Below are 18,136 nucleotides of genomic sequence, written 5' to 3'. Positions count from 1 at the left end.
GATGGGTTCATCTAAGGGCCACCAGAGAAGAGCCTGGTCCACATGCCTGGAAGCGCCCAGGCTTTTCCAAGAGCCTCAGAGACATTCTGGTTTGTCCCTCCCACCCAGTTAGCTAATTCAGGAGACAACTAGTGTGGCTGCCCAAAGGTAAGAAGATTCCAGTAATTTACTTACCTTTGCACTTTTGTCACGCAGCATGAAACATTGTTAAATGTTCCAGGCTATCCTTGGCTGTTCTTGATCATGGCACTAAAAATGCACTTAGCACAGAGGGGCAATAGGAAGCGACCCCAGAACCTGCAAGTAAGGCTACCTCTGTGAACCAGTTGGAATCAACATAGAATTTGGTCACCTGTAGATGTGATCCTGAGATTAGGATATGCAGCTGAAGAGGCTGGAATATTCAGTCCCACCACGGTGACTCGGTTAAAACCTAAGACGATCTCTGTTAGTGATAAATTCAACTTGCCTAGCCCCCAAGGGAACCACGGACTCAGATCCTGACCCGGCAGCGGCTCCGCCGGACTTCCGGTGGAAGGGACCTCGGGGCCATGTCTGTTGGGGGCACATGACCGGCAGGGACCACTCCCCCCCCCCGCCGCCATGTTTATTGGGAGCAGAGAACACGGCGAGACCCTGGGGCTTTGTTTGTTAGGGGGGCAAGACGGAGAGAGACCGCCGGGGCTTTGTTTATCGGGGGCACGGGACTGGCAGTACCTGTGGCTGCTACGTTTGTACGGCCGGTGGAGAATAAAGACCCATGGCTGCCCTGTCCGCTGGGGGCGCTGACGGACTCCGAGACGCAGAACCGTGGAAGACTCGGGGGAAACCCGGAGGCGGGCGGCGAGCCCCCAGCGCTGGCGAGGGCGGGTTCCGACAGCCCCGGGCACCGCGGCCTCCGGGCTGCCCATCCCGGCTCGCGTGAGTCCAGGAGGCGGGGTCGGCGCGGTGAGGGGGTCGCGGGCAGGGCCGGCCCGGGTCGGTGTCGGGGCTCCCCTGCTGCGTCCAGAATGGGGCGGGCTTGGAGGGCGGGGACGCAGGACCGGAGATCGCCCCCGACAGGTAACGCGGCCCCGCGCCTTGCAATCGAGAGTCCGAGGAGGAAGGGCAGGGGCCGGGGAGCCGGGCCAGGGAACCGGTCGGAGTCCCGGCTGGGTCAGGGCTGAGGAGCAGTGGTAACCGCCCTAAGTCCGACCCCCAGGTCTGCCCAGCAGGCCTCCCACCACCCGTGGGCGGGCTAAGGACTAAGATGAGGAAGGCAAGTGGGAAGCCCCTACACATTCTCGGGTTTCAACACATGATTTCCGCTACAGGTAAAAAACAAGCCAAAAAGAAAAGTCAGTTGTTTCCAAAGACAGCAATCCGACCTCATTAGCGGATTGGCCATTTGGGTCAGGCTGGTCAGTCCTATGGCAATCCTCTTGCCTAAACACTCACTCCATTCATAACCCCCTTCTAGAAACCCTCCCGGTAGGTTGCTGGGGCAGGAGGACTGGCTGGGGCAGAGAGATGGATTTCAGTGCCTCAGCGACTGGTCTCGGGCAGGGAGCCTGTCGGGGCCACTGTCATGGCGGGAGCCTGTGAAGGTTCCCTGCTGATGCCTTCTCTGTTCATTGGGGAATAATAAGCAAGGTCATGCTGAATGGCTGAGGAGAATCTTGAAAGGAGCTGCGGAGAAGCGGCTGATCACGTACAAGGGATCCTCAATAAGATTACTAGCAGATTTCTCATCATAAACTTTGGAGGCCAGAAGGCAGTGGACCAATATATTCAAGGTGCTAAAGGAAAAAAACTGTCAGCAAAGAAACTTATATCCAGCAAACAGTCCTTCAGAAGTGAGGGAGACGGCCTGCCCAGTGGCTTAGCGGTTAAGTGCGCCTGCCGCAACTGGCGGCCCAGGTTGAGATCCTGGGCGCGCAGGGACACACCGCTTCTCGGACCATGCTGAGGCCGCATCCCACATACAGCAACTAGAAGGAGCTGCAACTACGACATACAACTGTCTACTCAGGCTTTGAGGGGGGGAAATAAGAAGGATTGGCAATAGATGTTAGCTCAGAGCTAGTCTTCCTCAGCAAAAAGAGGAGGGTTAGCATGGATGTTAGCTCAGGGCTGATCTTCCTCACAAAAATAAATAAATAAAATAAAAATGAAGTATGTTAAAAAAAAAAAAAAAGAAGTGAGGGAGAAATTAAGACGTTCCCAGATACAGAAAAGCTGAGGGACTTGGTTATCACCAGTTAGTTACCACCAGACCTTCTCTGCAAGAAATGCTCAAGGGAGTCTTGCAGGGTGAAATGAAATGACGCTAGATGGTAATGTGAAGCCATATGAAGACACAAAGATCTCAATAAAAGTAAATACATGGGCAATTGTAAAAGCTAGTATTATGTAACAGTGGTTTGTAACTCCACTTTTTGTTTTTTTACATGATTTAAGAGACTAATACATTTTTTAAAAACCCAATTATTAGTCTAAAAGCTAGTATTATTGTAAGTTTGGTTTGTAACTCCAAATTTTGTTCTTTACATAATTTAAAGGTTCAGTGCATTTAAAATAATTACTAGTTCATGTTTTAGGGCACACAGTATATAAAGATGTAATTTTGTGAAATCAGCAACCAAAAGGGATGGGCATGAAGCTATAAAAAAAACAGAGCTTTTCTGCTATTGAAGTTAAGCTGGTATAAATTCAAATTAGAGCATTATAAGTTTAAGGTATTAAATGTAATTCTCTGGTATCCACAAATAACAATAGAATATACACAATAGGAAGTGAGAAAGGAATGTAAACTTCACCACAAAAAATCAACTAAACACAAAAGGAGACAGTAATACAGGAAATGAGGGAGAGCAAAGCTACAAGGCATATAGAAAACAAATAGCAAAATTATAGAAGTCCCTCTTCATCAGTAGCTACTCTAAGTATAAATGGATTAAACTCTCCAATCAAAAGACAGAGATTGGCAGAATGTATAAAAATACATGATCCAACTATATGCTGCCTATATGGGACTTACTTTAGATCCAAAAATACAAATAGATTGAAGTGAAAGGATGGGAAAAAATACTCCATGCAAATAGTAACCAAAAGAGAGCAGGGGCGCTATACTAATATCAGACAAAACAGACTTTAAATCAAAAAAGTTTACAAGAGACAAAGAAGGACATTATATATTAATACAAGATTCACTACAGCAAGATGATATAACAGTTACAAACATTCACACGCCTAACAATGGACCATCAGGGGGCCAGCCCCATGGCGTAGCGGTTAAGTGCGTGTGCTCCACTACTGGCAGCCCAGGTTCGGATCCTGGGCACGCACCAATGCACCACTTGTCAGGCCATGCTGAGGCAGCGGCCCACATACAGCAACTAGAAGGACGTGCAACTATGACGTACAACTATCTACTGGGGCTTTGGGGAGAAAAAGGGAAAAAAAGGAGGAGGATTGGCAATAGATGTTAGCTCAGGGCTGGTCCTCCTCAGCAAAAAGAGGATTGGCATGGATGTTAGCTCAGGGCTGATCTTCCTCACAAAAAAAAATAATAATAAGTAAATAACAATGGACCGTCAAATATATGAAGCAAAAACTGAATTGAAGGGAGAAATAGTTCTACAGTAGTTGGAGTTGGAGACTTTAATATCCCAGTTGGAGACTTCAATACCCGACTCTTGATAGTGGATAGAAGAAGCAGATGGAAGATAAGCAAGGAAATAAATCAGCTGGATCTAGCAGACATATACAGAACACTCTACCCAACAACAGCAGCGTGCACATTTTTCTCAAGTGCACATGGAACATTTTCCAGAATAGACTATTTGTTAGACCCCAAGTTAAGTCTCAATAGATTTTAAAAGATAGATATTCAGATATCTCCTCTGATCACAACAAGATGAAGTTAGAAATCAATAATGGAAGTAAAACTGGAAAATTCACAAATTTATGGAAAGTAAACAACATAATTTTAAACAACCAATGAATAAAAGAAGAAATCACAAGGAAAATTAGAAAATACTTGAAGATGGGGGGCCAGCCCAGTGGTGTAGTGGTTAAGTTCACACATTCCCCTTCAGTGGCCTGGGGTTCGCCAGTTCGGATCCTGGGTGCAGACATACTTACTGCTCATCAAGCCATGCTGAGGCGGCGTCCCACAGAGAAGAACTAGAATGACCCACAACTAGGATATACAAATATGTACTGGGGCTTTGGGGAGAAAAAAGAAAAAGAGGAAGATTGGCAACAGATGTTAACTCAGGGCCAATCTTCCTCAAAAAAAAAAAAAAGAATGGTCACTTCATAGTGTAAAAGAAAAGAAAAAGAAAAAAGAAAATATTTGAAGATGAATGAAAGTGAAAAAAATACCAAAACTTATGGATGCAGCAAACTCAGTGCTAAGGAAGAAATTTATAGCTATAAATGCTTGCATTAAAAAACAAGAAGGATCTCGGGGCCGGCCTGGTGGCGCAAGCAGTTAAGTGCACGCGCTCCACTGTGGCGGCCTGGGGTTCGCCGGTTTGGATCCCAGGTGCACACCAACACAACACTTGGCAAGCCATGCTATGGCAGCATCCCATATAAAGTGGAGGAAGATGGGCACGGATGTTAGCCCAGGGCCAGTCTTCCTCAGCAAAAAAAAAAAAAAAAAAAAAGAGGATGATTGGCAGATGTTAGCACAGGGCTGATCTTCCTCACAAAAAAAAAAAAAACAAGAAAGATCTCAATCAACAACCCCAACTTTACAGATTAAGGAACTAGAAAAGGAAGAACAAACTAAACCTAAACCTCTCTGAAGGAAGGAAATAATAAAGATTAGAAGAGAGACAAATGAAATAGAAAAACAATAGAATTAAAAAGTTGGTTCTTTGAAAAGATTAACAAAATAGACAAACCTTTAGGTAGATGGACTAAGAAAAAAAGAAGACTCAAATTACTACAATCCAAAATGAAATTGGGACAGTACTACCAGTTCTACAGAAATAAGGATTATGAGAGAGTACTATGAAAAATTGTGCACAATCAAATTGGATACCTAGATGAAATAGACAAATTTCTGGAAACACAAAACCTACCAAGACTAAATCAAGAAGAAATAGAAAATCTGAATAGATCTATAACTAATAAAGAGATTGAATCAGTAATTTTAAAAAAGTCTCCCAAGAAAGAAAAGCCCTGGGCCTGATGGCATTGCTGGTGAATTCTATCAAACATTTAAAGAAAAACTAATACCAATCCTTCTCAAAATTTTCCAAAAAATTGAAGAGGAGGGAACACTTCCTAACTCATTCTATGAGGCCAGCATTATCCTAATACCAGAAAAAAACACTAACAGGAAAGGAAAACTTGAGACCAATATTCCTTATGAGTGTTAATGTAAAAATTCTCAACAAAATAATAGCAAACTGAATTCAGAAGCATATTAAAAGGATTATACATCATGACCGAGTGGGATGTATTCCTGGAATGCAAGAATAGTTCAACATATGAAAATCAACCAGTGTAATACACCACATTAACAGAATGAAGGAAAAAAACACATGATCATCTTTATGCAGAAAAAGCATCTGACAAAATTCAACAGCATTTCATGATAAAAACACTCAACAAACTAGAGTTTTTTGAGGAATAGAAGGAGCCTACCTCAATATAATAAAAGCCTTATATGAGTAACCCACAGCAAACATCATACTCAATGGTGAAAGATTGAAAGCTTTTTCTCTAAGATCAGGAGCGAGACAAAGATGACCACTTTTGTCACTTCTATTCAACATAGCACGGGAAGTTCTAGCCAGGGCAACTGAGCAAGAAAAAGAAATAAAAGGCAGGGGCCGGCTCCATGGCTTAGCAGTTAAGTGTGCACGCTCCGTCACTGGTGGCCCGGGTTCAGATCCCAGGTGCGCACCGACGCACCACTTCTCCAGCCATGCTGAGGCCGCATCCCACATACAGCAACTAGAAGGATGTGCAACTATGACATACAACTATCTACTGGGGCTTTGGGGGAAAAAAAAAAGAAGGAGGATTGGCAATAGATGTTAGCTCAGAGCCGGTCTTCCTCAGCAAAAAGAGGAGAATTGGCATGGATGTTAGCTCAGGGCTGATCTTCCTCACAAAAAAAAAAAAAAGAAAAGAAAGAAAAGGCATCCAAATTGGAAAGAAAGAAATAAAATTTTCTCTGTTTGCTGATGTTATGATCTTGTATGTAGAAAACCCTGAAGATTCCACAAGAAAACTGTTACAGTAAATAAATGAATTCAGCAAAGTAGCAGGATACAGTGTCAACACACAGAAATTATTTGCATTTCTATACAGTAATGAACAAAATGAAAAGGAAATTATGAAAACAGTTCCATTTACAATAGCATCAAAGAATAGAATCCTTAGGAATTAACTTAAACAAGGAGTTGAAAGACTTGTACAACAAAAAATAGAAAACACTGCTGAAAGAAATTAGAAGAGACATAAATGAATGGAAACACATCCTATGTTCATGGACTAAAAAACTTAATATTGTTAAATTTTCAATACTACCCAAATCAATCTATAGATTCAATGTACCCTATCAAAATCCCAACAGAAATCCTTTGCAGAAATTGAAAAGCCCATCCTAAAATTCATATAGAATCTGAAGGGATCCCGAATAGCCAAAACAATCTTGAAAAAGAAGAACAAAGCTGGAGGACTTACACTTCCTGATTTCAAAACTTTCTACAAAGCTACAGTAATCAAAACTGTGGTACTGACATAAAGGCAAACATATAAACCAAATAAATAGAAAAGAGAGCCCAGGAATAAACCCTCATGTATGGCCAAATGATTTTTGACAAGGATGGTAAGAATATTCAATGGGGAAAGGACAGTCTCTTCAACAAATGTTACTAGGAAAACTGGATATTCACATGGAAAAGAATAAAATTTGACAGTAACCAAACACCATATATGAAAAAATAACTCAAAATAGATAAGAGATCTAAATGTAAGACCTAAAACTATAAAACTCTGAGAAGAAAAATTAGGGCAAAAGCTTCACAGTATTGGATTTGGCAATGATTTCTTGTATATGACACCCAAAGCACAAACAACCAGAGAAAAAACATAAATTGGACAACATCAAAATTAAAAACTTGTGCTTCAAACAACACAATATACAAAGTTAAGGCAACCCACAGAATGGGAGAAAATATTTCTAGAACATATATCTGATAAGGGGTTGATATCCAGAATATGTAAAGAACTCCTACAACTCAACAACAAAACAAGTAACCTGATTTCACAATAGGACTTGAACAGACATTTCTCCAAAGAAGATATATAAACAGGCTACAAGCACATGGAAAGAAGCTCACCATCACTAATCACTTGGGAAATGCAAATCCAAACTGCAGTGAGATATCACCTCACACCCATTAGGATGGCTACTATCAAAACCACAGAAAGTAACAAGTGTTGGTGAGGATGTGGAGAAATTGGAACTCTGTGTGCTATTGGTAGGAATATAAAATGGGACAGTGGCTATGGAAAACAATATAGTGGTTTCTCAAAAAATTAAAAAGGGAATTGCCATATGATCTAGCAATTCCACTTCTATATATCCAAAATAATTGAAAGCAGAGTGCAAAGAGTTATTTGCACACCCATGTTCATAGTACATTATTCACAATAGCCCAAAGGTGGAAGCAACCTAAATGTTCGTCAATGGATGAATAAGCAAAATATGGTGTATACATACAATGGACTATCATTCAGCCTGAAAAAGGAAGGAAATTATGACATAGACTAAAACATGGATGAACCTTGAGAACATGCTAAATGAAATAAGCCAGTCAAAGAATATATATACTGTATGATTCCACTTATATGAGATACTTAGAGTAGTCGAAATCATAGAAGCAGAAAGTAGAATGGTAATTGCCAGGAGCTGGGGGGAGGGAAAAATTGGAGTTATTGTTTAATGGGTACAGAGTTTCAGTTTTACGAGATGAAAAGAGTTATGGGGATGGGTGGCAGTGATGGTTGCACATTATGAATGTATTTAATACCATTGAACTGTACACTTTAAAAAGGTTATGACAGTAAATTTTATGTATATTTCACCACAATGAAAAAAAATTGGGGAAAAATGGTTAAGTGGTAAATTTTGTGTTATGTGTATTTGACAATAAAGAAAATGTTAAAAATATATACAAATCCCTCGACTTACGATGGGGTTACATCCAATAAACCCATCATAAGTTGAAAATATGAGTTGAAAATGAATTGAATACACCTACCCTACCGACCATCGTAGCTTAGCCTCGCCTGCCTTAGTGCTCAGAACACTTAGATTAGCCTCCAGTTGGGCAAAATCCTCTAACACAAAGTCTATTTTATAATGGTGTCGGATATCTCATGCAATTTATTGAATACTGTTCTGAAAGTGAAAAACAGAATGGTTATGTGGGTACAGAAGGGTCGGTTGTTTACTCTCCTGATCATGTGGCTGACTGGGAGCTGTGGCTCGCTGCTGCTCCCCAGCATCTCAAGACAGTATCATACCGCATATCGCTAGCTCAGGAAAAGATCAAAAGTCAAAATTCGAAGGACAGTTTCTACTGAACGCATATTGCTTTCACACCATTATCAAGTCAGGAAATCATAAGTCTGTAAATCAGGAACTGTCTGTATACTATTGCTTTGCATGTTTTCAAACTTTGAACATATTTTCTATATCATTTTGCAACTTGGTTTTTTCAGTCAACAGTGTGTTTTAAAACTTTCCCCCCTTGTTGGTTCAAGTGGCTCAGCTGCACTCGTTGTAACTGCTCTATTGTCTGTACTTGACTGTTGGTCAGTTCTCCTGCTAAAACGAGTGAGGATGCCAGCCTCCTCACGTGCAAGCACTGAGTGGAGGCATCCCCCACAGCTGAGGCTGCTCAGTGGGCACACCCCCCACCTGGTGGGCCTGAAGGCTTCCATCCACACCGTAGCCCACACTGGGTTATCTGACATCACTAAGCTGCAGTTGTGGGTGTGCAGTGGTCCCCTCCCCCACAGCATGAGATTATGGTCAGAGTTTCCAGAGCTTTGATCAGCCCACCCCTCAATTATTTATCATTTTTGTTGTTGTTGTTTTACTGCCACTATTTGTTTACCTCTGCCCATGTGTGTATAGATTTATTTGTTGGTGGCCTTCTCTTGCAATCATCACTTCCTTCTGGCTGAGTTTCCTTCAAAGTAGAGTACATTCGTTGGTAGTTTCTTCAGTGAGGATCTACAAGCAGCAGATTCATTCAGCTTGTCTAAACTGTTCTTCTTTAATGTACCTGGAATTGTAGGTTCACAATTATTTTCCCAAAGGACTCTGAAGATATTCCTTTTTCCTCCAGCATCTAATGTCACTGATGACAATTTTGCTGACTTTTCTCTCTGACTGCTTTAAGGTTTTGTTATTATTATTTTTTCTTTGCTGGGAAAGTTTCGCCGTGAGCTAACATCTGTTGCCAATCTTTGTCTCCTTTTTCTTCCCTCCCCAAAGCCCCAGTACATATTTGTATATTCTAGTTGTAGGTCCTTCTAATTCTTCTATGTGAGCTGCCACCACAGCATGGCTACTGACAGACAAGTGGTGTGGTTCCATGCCAGGGAATCAAACCCAGGCCACCAAAGTGGAGCACGCTAAACTTTAACCACTAGGCCATAAGGGCTGGCTCAAAGTTTTATTTTTTAACTTTGTTTTTCTGCACTTTCACAGTAGTGTGTCTAAATATGAAAAAAGATTTCTTGCTTGGAACTCAAGATTCTTCTTGAATCTGAAAATGCGTGTTTGTCTTCAGTTCTGAAAATTCGTAGCCATCATTCGTTACAATATTGCCTTTCCTCCATTCCCTTACTTTCTTCTTCTGGAAGGGCCTTTTGATGTTTGAACAGTAAGGAGTTGAAGTGTCTCCCCCCCACCCCTCCTTGTGGCGGCATTTTACTGTAGAAGTGTCCCCCGTCTTTTCTTCGCTGCCCTTTCTGCACAGTTGTCTTTTGGGACTTCTCTTTTTCTGCCTCCCCAGATGTTGATGTCGTGGGATTTTGCCTTTCTCCTATCTCAGCACCTTCTCCCTGGGCGGGCTCATCCCCACCCATGGCTTAAGTGCCATCTCCCCGAGCCCCAGACACGCCTGATTCCAGGCGTTGCATACAGCTGGCTCAGCGGAGAGGTTACAGCACCCCAGTGTTTGTGAGGTTTACCTGTGTCCCGTGTTGTAAAGATCGTCCATCTGTGCTTGCTGCTGTGTGCATGCCAGTGTGGGAATGTACTTCACGTGCTTCATCCATTCCTTTGTACATAGATGTTCCTGTTGTTTCCAGTGTTGGGCTCTTACAAATCCTAGGGCTATGGATACTATGTATCATAGTCATAATTCTTTCGATAAGGATAGTGCTTAGCATTAGAGACAGTCACCACTAGGGGATGGGAAGCTGAGAGGCTTCTGGAGTGCTGGTTCCACGAGTGTTTTCTTTTCTTTCTTAAAAACAGATGTGGCACATTTTTGGCAAAATATTAACACATAAAATTTAGGTACAAATTACACAATTTAGGTAATTTGTAAGTTAATTCCTGTGCTTTTCATATATTTTCATATGAAATATTTCATAGTTAAGAATTTAAAATGTAGAAAGTTCATATAAAAAATGTAGGTGAGCCTCCCTCCCTCTCTTCCTTCTTTCATAATTCAGACCAAAAGATATCAGGTGTGACTGAGCAAAGTGGGTGCCTACTTGGGGGTGGGGGCCACAGCCTGGCATAATGGAGCCCAGGCTTGCTGAGGATGGTGTTTGTGTGGAGTAGTAGCAGCAGTGTGGCAGGGCAGGGTGTTGGAGCCTGAGCAAAGATAAGGTGCCCACATTAGGGATGGTAGTGATCCAGCATGGGTGTTTGTGTTGGGTTGGAATTGGAGGTATTAGCATGAATTCATGGTTTTCATGTACACAGGTAGATACAGAACTGAATATAGATATAAACGTGTGCATGTGCATGTAATGTATTTGTATAAATACATATATCTCTAGCTCTGTCTACTGAGAGGGCCTGGGAGCACTGAGCACACTGTGCAACCAGATCCTGGGTTTTTTTTTGTTTTGGGGAGTTTTTCTTGGTGAGGAAGATTAGCCATAGGCTAACTCTGTTGCCAATCCTCCTCTTTTTGCTGAGGAAGATTGGCGCTGGGCTAACATCTGTGCCCATCTTCCTCTACTTTATATGTGGGACACCTGCCAGAGCATGGCTTGATAAGCAGTGCACAGGTCTGTACCCAGGATCTGAACCTGCGAACCCTGGGCCGCTGAAGCAGAACGCACAAACAACCACTCCATCACCGGGCCGGCCCCTGACCCTTGTTTTTAAGTATTACTCAACTTAAAGGAACCAGGCTCCTTGAATAAATGCCTAATTCTAAGACCTGGCAGAGAAAGTACAAAATAAGCTTGGAACATCTTATTGTGCCAGAAAGTAAGGAGGTGATCAAGGAACAAGATCATATCATAAGAACCCTGGAGCCAGCTTCAAGGGGCTTCCACTGGCCAAATCTGGGACAATTTGAGTATCAAAATCAATAATGATAATTACAGATTATAACATTAAATAAAATAGGGAATTATGACTCATTACCGATATAAATAAACAAAAAAGTAGTGGAATTAGAAGGAATGATGAATTTAGAATCATCATTGGCAACCACCATGTTACCAATGTAAGAAACATCAATAGGTGCTAAAGCTGGTGGGTGAAAATTTGACAAGGAATGGAACATTTATACAGTTTCACAGTACCTCCCTACAAAATACTTGTTAATTTCAAAGGGGAAGAGAGTCACTTTGCAGTGAGGAAACCTGGCGACACCACCGTGGAGATCAATAATGGGACAAACCACCATCTCTGCGTTCTGGCGGGAGGCCCAGACAGGACAGTGTCACTTCTGTGATAATTCTGACAAAAATGCATCCACAGAAACATCCCACAGTGAGGGAGGTTCTACACAATGGTGGCCTGTGCTCATCAGAAGTTCAAGGTCAGAGTCAGGGGACACAGAAGAGATGTGAGAATGTGTGACTTGGATCTAGATATCACGAACATCATTGGGACAATTGGCAAACCTGGAATGGAGTCTGAGGATTAGTTGGTAGTAACATATCAACATTAATGTCCTAATTTTGGTGGTTGAATTGTGGTTATGTGGTTATATGGGAGAATGATTTAAGGGAAAAATGCATTGGTACTATTCTTGCAACTTTTCTGTAAGCTTGAAACTTTTTCAGAAATTTTTAAAAATGTGTTGGTAGAGTAAATGAACACATGTACAGATTTTTTTAAATATAGATGAGAAATGAGGAGGGCTTGCACTCAGGCAGGACCACTGGGGATGGGGGAGGAAGTGGATGTTAGAAATAGGTTTGGGAGTAGAACACTTGGATTGACTGGACCTGGGGAAGAGGGAAGGATTTAGGTGCCTGGCTAAGGCACCTACGTGGACAAAGGGGCCATAACCTGGTAGGTTAGTGGCCAGGATGCTGCCACCTCCATGTGGCACCTGATGTGGGTGGGTTGCCAGGGAAGAGGAGGGTGGTGAGATGGGACGAAGGGGCAGATGCTGAGAAGAGGGCGGGAGCACACATGAGCATTCCACACATTAAACTCTGCAGAGGTCAAGGGGAAGCCTGGCCACGGAGAATCACTGACAGGGAGATGTGTCTTGGGCAGAGTTATTCGTCAGCCACTTTTTCCACAGAGGATTCTTCTCATTTGTGCTTTTCAACTTTATTTTGAAACCTATCACATCTTACACCCTTTCCTGTCCAGCTCTAACCCTGACGTGGCTCTGTTACACATTTGGATATGTAACCCCATGTTTAGCTTGCTGTTCCACTTTTTTTTGTACACATATGCCCTTTTACCCCTTTTGCCCTCCCTCTTCCCTTCTGGTAACCACCAGTCTATTCTCTGTGTCTATGTGTTTGTTGTTGTTGTTGTTGATCTTCCACAGGAGTGAAATCATACAGTATTTGGCTTTCTCCATCTGACTTATTTGCTTAGCATAATGCCCACAAGGTCCATTCATGTCGCAAATGGAAAGATTTCCTCTTTTTTTATGGCTGAGTAGTATTCCATTGTATATGTACATCTTCTTTATCCATTCATCCATTGATGGGCACTTAGGTTGTTTCCAAGTCCTGACTATTGTGAATAATGCTGCAATGAACATAGGGGTACATATATCTTTTTGAATTAGTGTTTTCATGTTCTTTGGATAACTATCCAGAAGTGGAATAGCTGGATCATGTGGAAGTTCTATTCTTAATTTTTTGAGGAATCTCCAAACTGTTTTCCATAGTGGCTGCACCAATTTACATTCCCACCAGCAGAGTACAAGGGTTCCATTTTCTCCACATCCTCTCCAACACTTGTTATTTCTTGTCTTTTTAATAATAGCCATTCTGATGGGTGTGAGGTGATATCTCATTGTAGTTTTGATTTGCATTTCCCTAATAATTAATGATGTTGAACATCTTTTCATGTGCCTGTTGGCCATCTGTATATCTTATTTGGAGAAATGTCTGTTCAGATCCCCTGCTCATTTTTTAATAGGGTTATTTGCTTTTTTTGTTGTTGAGTTGTATGAGTTCTTTATATGTTTTGGATATTAACCCCTTATCAGATATATGACTTGCAAATATCTTGTTTCAGTTGTTAGGTTGTCTTTTCGTTTTGTTGGTGGTTTCCTTTGCTTTGCAGAAGCTTTTTAGTTTGATGTAGTCCCATGTGTTTATTTTTTCTTTTGTTTCTCTTGCCTGAGACATGATATTCAAAAAGATACTGTTAAGGCCAATGTCAAAGAGCGTACTGCCTATGTTTTCTTCTAGGAGTTTTATGGTTTCAGGTCTTTCATTGAAGTCTTTAATCCATTTTGCGTTGATTTTGGTGTATGGTATAAGATAATGGTCTACTTTCATTTTTTTGCATGTGGCTGTCCAGTTTTCCCAGCAGTTTTTTTTTCTTTTTTTTTTTGGTGAGGAAGATTAGCCCTGGGCTAACATCTGTTGCCAATCCTCCTCTTTTTGCTGAGAAAGATTGGCCCTGGGCTAACATCCGTGCCCATCATCCTCTACTTTATATGTGGGACACCTGCCACAGTGTGGCTTGATAAGCAGTGCGTAGGTCTGCCCCTGGGATCCAAACCTGCGAACTGCAGGCTACCAAAGCAGAGTGCGTGAACTTAACCACTGGGCCCCTGGGCCGCCTCCCCAACACCATTTATTGAAGAGACTTTCCTTTTTCCATTGTATGATCTTGGCTCCTTTGTCAAAAATTAGCTGTCTGTAGATGTGCGGGTTTATTTCTGGGCTCTCGATTTTGTTCTGTTGATTTGTATGTCTCTTTTTGTGCCAGTACTATGCTGTTTTGAATACTATAGCTTTGTAGTATATTTTGGAATCAAGGAGTGTGATACCTCCAGTTTTGTTCTTTTTTCTCAGAATTGTTTTGGCTATTCAGGGACTTTTATCGTTCTGTATAAATTTTAGGTTTCTTTGTTCTATTTCCATGAAAACTGTCACTGGGACTTTGATAGGGATTGCATTGAATCTGTAGATTGCTTTAGGAAGTATGGACATTTTAACTATGTTAATTTTTCCAATCCATGAGCACAAAATATCTTTCCATTTCTTTATGCCTTCTTTGATTTCTTTCAACAGTGTTTCGTAGTTTTCAGTGTACAGGTCTTTCAGCTCTGGTTAAATTTATTCTAAGTATTTCATTCTTTTTGTTGTGATTGTAAATGCGATTGTATTCTCTTGATTTGTCTTTCTGCTATTTCATTGTTAGTGTATAGAAATGCAACTGATTGCAGGGGTCAGCCCGGTGGCATAGGGCTGGGGTCGCACACTCTGCTTCTGCAGCCCGGGGTTCAAAGGTTCAGATCCCGAGTGTGGACCAATGCACCCCTCATCAAGCCATGCTGTGGCAGCATCCCACATACAAAATAGAGGAAGATGGGCACAGATGTTGGCTCAGGGCTAATCTTCCTCAGCAAATAGAGGAGGATTGGCAATGGATTTTAGCTCAGAGGCAGTCTTCCTCAGAAAAAAAAAGTAATGCAACTGATTTTTGTATGTTGATTTTGTACCCTGCAACTTTAGTGTATTTGTTTATTATTTCTAATAATATTTTAGTGGGTTATCTATAACCTTATCGTAAGGTTATCTGTATATATAATCATGTCATATGCAAATAGTGACAACTTTACTTCTTCCTTTCCAATCTGGATCCCTTTTCTTTCTTTTTCTTGCCTGATGGCTCTGGCTAGGATTTGTAATGCTATGTTAAATAAAAGTAGTGCAAGGGGTCATCCTTGTCTTGTTCCTGTTCTTAGAAGGATAGCTTTCAGTTTTTCACCATTGAGTATGATATTAGCTGTGGGTTTGTCATAAATGGTCTTTATTATGTTGAGGTACTTTCCTTCTATACCCATTTTATTCAGAGTTTTATCATAAATGGATGCTGTATCTTGTCAGATGCTTTCTTTGCATCTATTGAGATGATCGTGTGATTCTTATTCTTCATTTTGTTGATGTGGTATATTACATTAATTGATTTGCAGGTGTTGAACCATCCTTGCATCCCTGGAGTAAATCTCACTTGATCGTGGTATATGATCCTGTTAATGTATTATTGTATTTGACTTGCTAATATTTTGTTGAGGATTTTATGCATCTATGTTCATCAGTGATATAGGCCTGCCTGTAATTCTCTTTTTTTTGTGTTGTCCTTGTCTGGTTTTGGTATCGGGGTAATGTTGGCCTCATAGAATGAGTTAGGAAGTGTCCCCTCCTCTTCAATTTTTTGGAAGAGTTTGAGAAGTACAGGTATTCAATCTTCTTTGAATGTTTGGTAGAAATCACTGGGGAAGCCATCTGGTCCTGGACTTTTGTTCTTGGGGAGGTTTTTGATTATTGTTTTTATCTCTTTACTAGTGATCAGACTATTCAAATTCTCTGTTTCTTCTTGACTCAGTTTTGGAAGGTTGTAAGATTCTAAGAACTTATCCACTTTTTCTAGATTATCTAATTTGTTGGCATGTAGCTTTTTGTAGTATTCTCTTATAATCCTTTGTATTTCTGTGGTGTCTGTTGTAATTTTTCCTCTTTCATTTATGATTTTATTTATTTTATTTATTTGAGCCTTCTCTCTTTTTTTCATGGTGAGCCTAGCTAAAGGTTTGTCAATTTTGTTTTTATTTTCAACGAATCAGCTCTTAGTTTCACAGATCTTTTCTATTGTCTTTTTAGTGTCTATTTCATTTATTTCTGCTCTTGATTTTTATTATTTCCTTCCTTCTACTGATTTTGGGCTTCATTTGTTCTTCTTTCTCTAGTTCCTTTAGGTGTATTGCTAGATTATTTGATATTTTTCTTGTGTCTTGAGGTAGGCCTGTATTGCTATAAACTTCCCTCTTATTACCGTTTTTACTGTATCCCTTGCTGTTCCATTTTAACCAGCACCACCAGAGTGGGAGCCACGCCCTACTAGTGGACACTCTCCTATCTCCTGAGTTCTGCTCATCTCCACAGGCTTGGCATGGCCAAGGCAGGACCCTATGCCCTGATGAGGGAATAATACCTCAGCTCATCCAGAGGAAACCCAGAGGGAGAAATTGATACAGAGGCTGTGGCCAGCCCTGTTTCTCAGCCCCAGAACCCGAAGGGAGGTGGAGACCCCCCCCCACAACTGGGTCCTGAGCTTGATCTCTGCCATCCATATCCCATCCTTACCTGCCTTGTGTCCAACTGTTCCCAGGTCCAGGCAGCAGCAGGAGCTCTCCGAGGAGATGAAGGTGGCAGTGAAGAGGCTGGTTCCAGAAGTGTTGCCAGCGTCCCCTCTCACCCAGCCCCACGGTGAAATCCCCTCAGCAGGTCATCAGGAAGTGCCTTTTGGTTGTCACAATGCCCAGCATGATGCTGGTCACTCACATCCAAGGGTCTGATCCTTGGCTTGTTCCTGAGTTTTGGAGCATACCCCTTTGTATCATGTTCTGTGATCACCCCCACCCCAGATTACCAAATGACCCACTTCTTTGTGGTTATGCCCCTCCCCCATCCTCTTCACCATACCAGGCCTTCAGCCCTTGGCCACCCTGTGATCAGCCTGCTCACTCCAGACCTGAGGGAGCCACATGACATCTGGCTGCACCAGCCCAGGGCAGAGTCCCCTCTGCTGAGGTGTGATGGCTGCTGCTCCACAAGGTCACTTTTATCTGCCTCCATCATGGCATCCTTGACATAGGTCACCAGGACTGACTCCAGCATCCATCCACTTGTTGGTCCCCCCCCACATCTGTATATTGTCTCTGACCAAGCTGTCCCTTTTACTCATTATTTTGATGAATATTTATGGAGGACCAGGCACTGAGGACAAATGTCCCTTTTCTCAGAGTCTACAGTCCAGGGGGGTCACCTCAGAGATGAGGCTCATCCTTCCTCCTTCCCCTTCCCCAGGACTTCATGATGGGCTGGATATAGGGAGTGAGGAAGAGGGAATGTTGCAGATTTCTAGGTTTCTGGCTTGCAGAAAGGGATGTCTAGGATGTGGTAACAAGTGTCACTAGAAAAGAAAAAGGTTTGCACAGGAAATTCATGAAACAATTTTTTGACATCTTGGTTTTGAGATGACTTTGAAGCATCTTCGTGGATATCTTAGTAGGCAGTTGGGGCCATAGGCCTAAAAATAAGAAGAGTATAGGCTGTTACACATTGGGTTTTCCTCAGCATATGGGAGATGTCAGAAGCCATGGGGGTAGATGAGATTTCTGAGAGAACAGAAATAGGCCCAGGATCAAACCTTGAGGAACTCTAACATTGAATGCCCAAGTAAACAGGATGAGCCAGCCAAGGACACTCAAACAAGTATCAGAGAAGTAGAAGGAAAACCAGGTAAAAGTGGGATCCCAGGAGACAAGGGTAGAGGGAATCAAGAAGGGAGTCAGATGTGGAATGCTGCCGAGAGGAACAGAAGATGAAGGCTGGATGATGCCCTTTGGATGCAGGATCCAGGGTCACTGGTGACCTCACTGATAGGTGGAACACTGGGAGCAGAAACCAAATGAGAGTGGGTTAG

The 18,136-nt window shown here is 42.0% G+C and overlaps 1 protein-coding gene across 1 annotated transcript in view; it reads left to right on the top strand.

Moving 5' to 3' along the window:
- Positions 1-595: 595 nt before the first annotated feature.
- LOC131419711 (zinc finger protein 252-like) overlaps positions 596-18,136 on the top strand; it is a 65,525-nt gene continuing 47,984 nt past the window's right edge. Inside the window, exon 1 of the mRNA XM_058565188.1 lies at positions 596-921. Coding sequence (XP_058421171.1) covers positions 761-921 — 161 coding nt within the window. The 5' untranslated portion in view covers positions 596-760. The remainder of the gene's footprint in view (positions 922-18,136) is intronic.

The sequence above is a fragment of the Diceros bicornis genome, chromosome 21 (genome assembly GCF_020826845.1).
Source record: "Diceros bicornis minor isolate mBicDic1 chromosome 21, mDicBic1.mat.cur, whole genome shotgun sequence".
In the NCBI taxonomy this organism is placed as follows: Eukaryota; Metazoa; Chordata; class Mammalia; order Perissodactyla; family Rhinocerotidae; genus Diceros; species Diceros bicornis.
The sequence above is the reverse complement of the archived record's forward strand: the minus strand, read 5'-3'. Positions and strand labels throughout refer to the sequence as shown.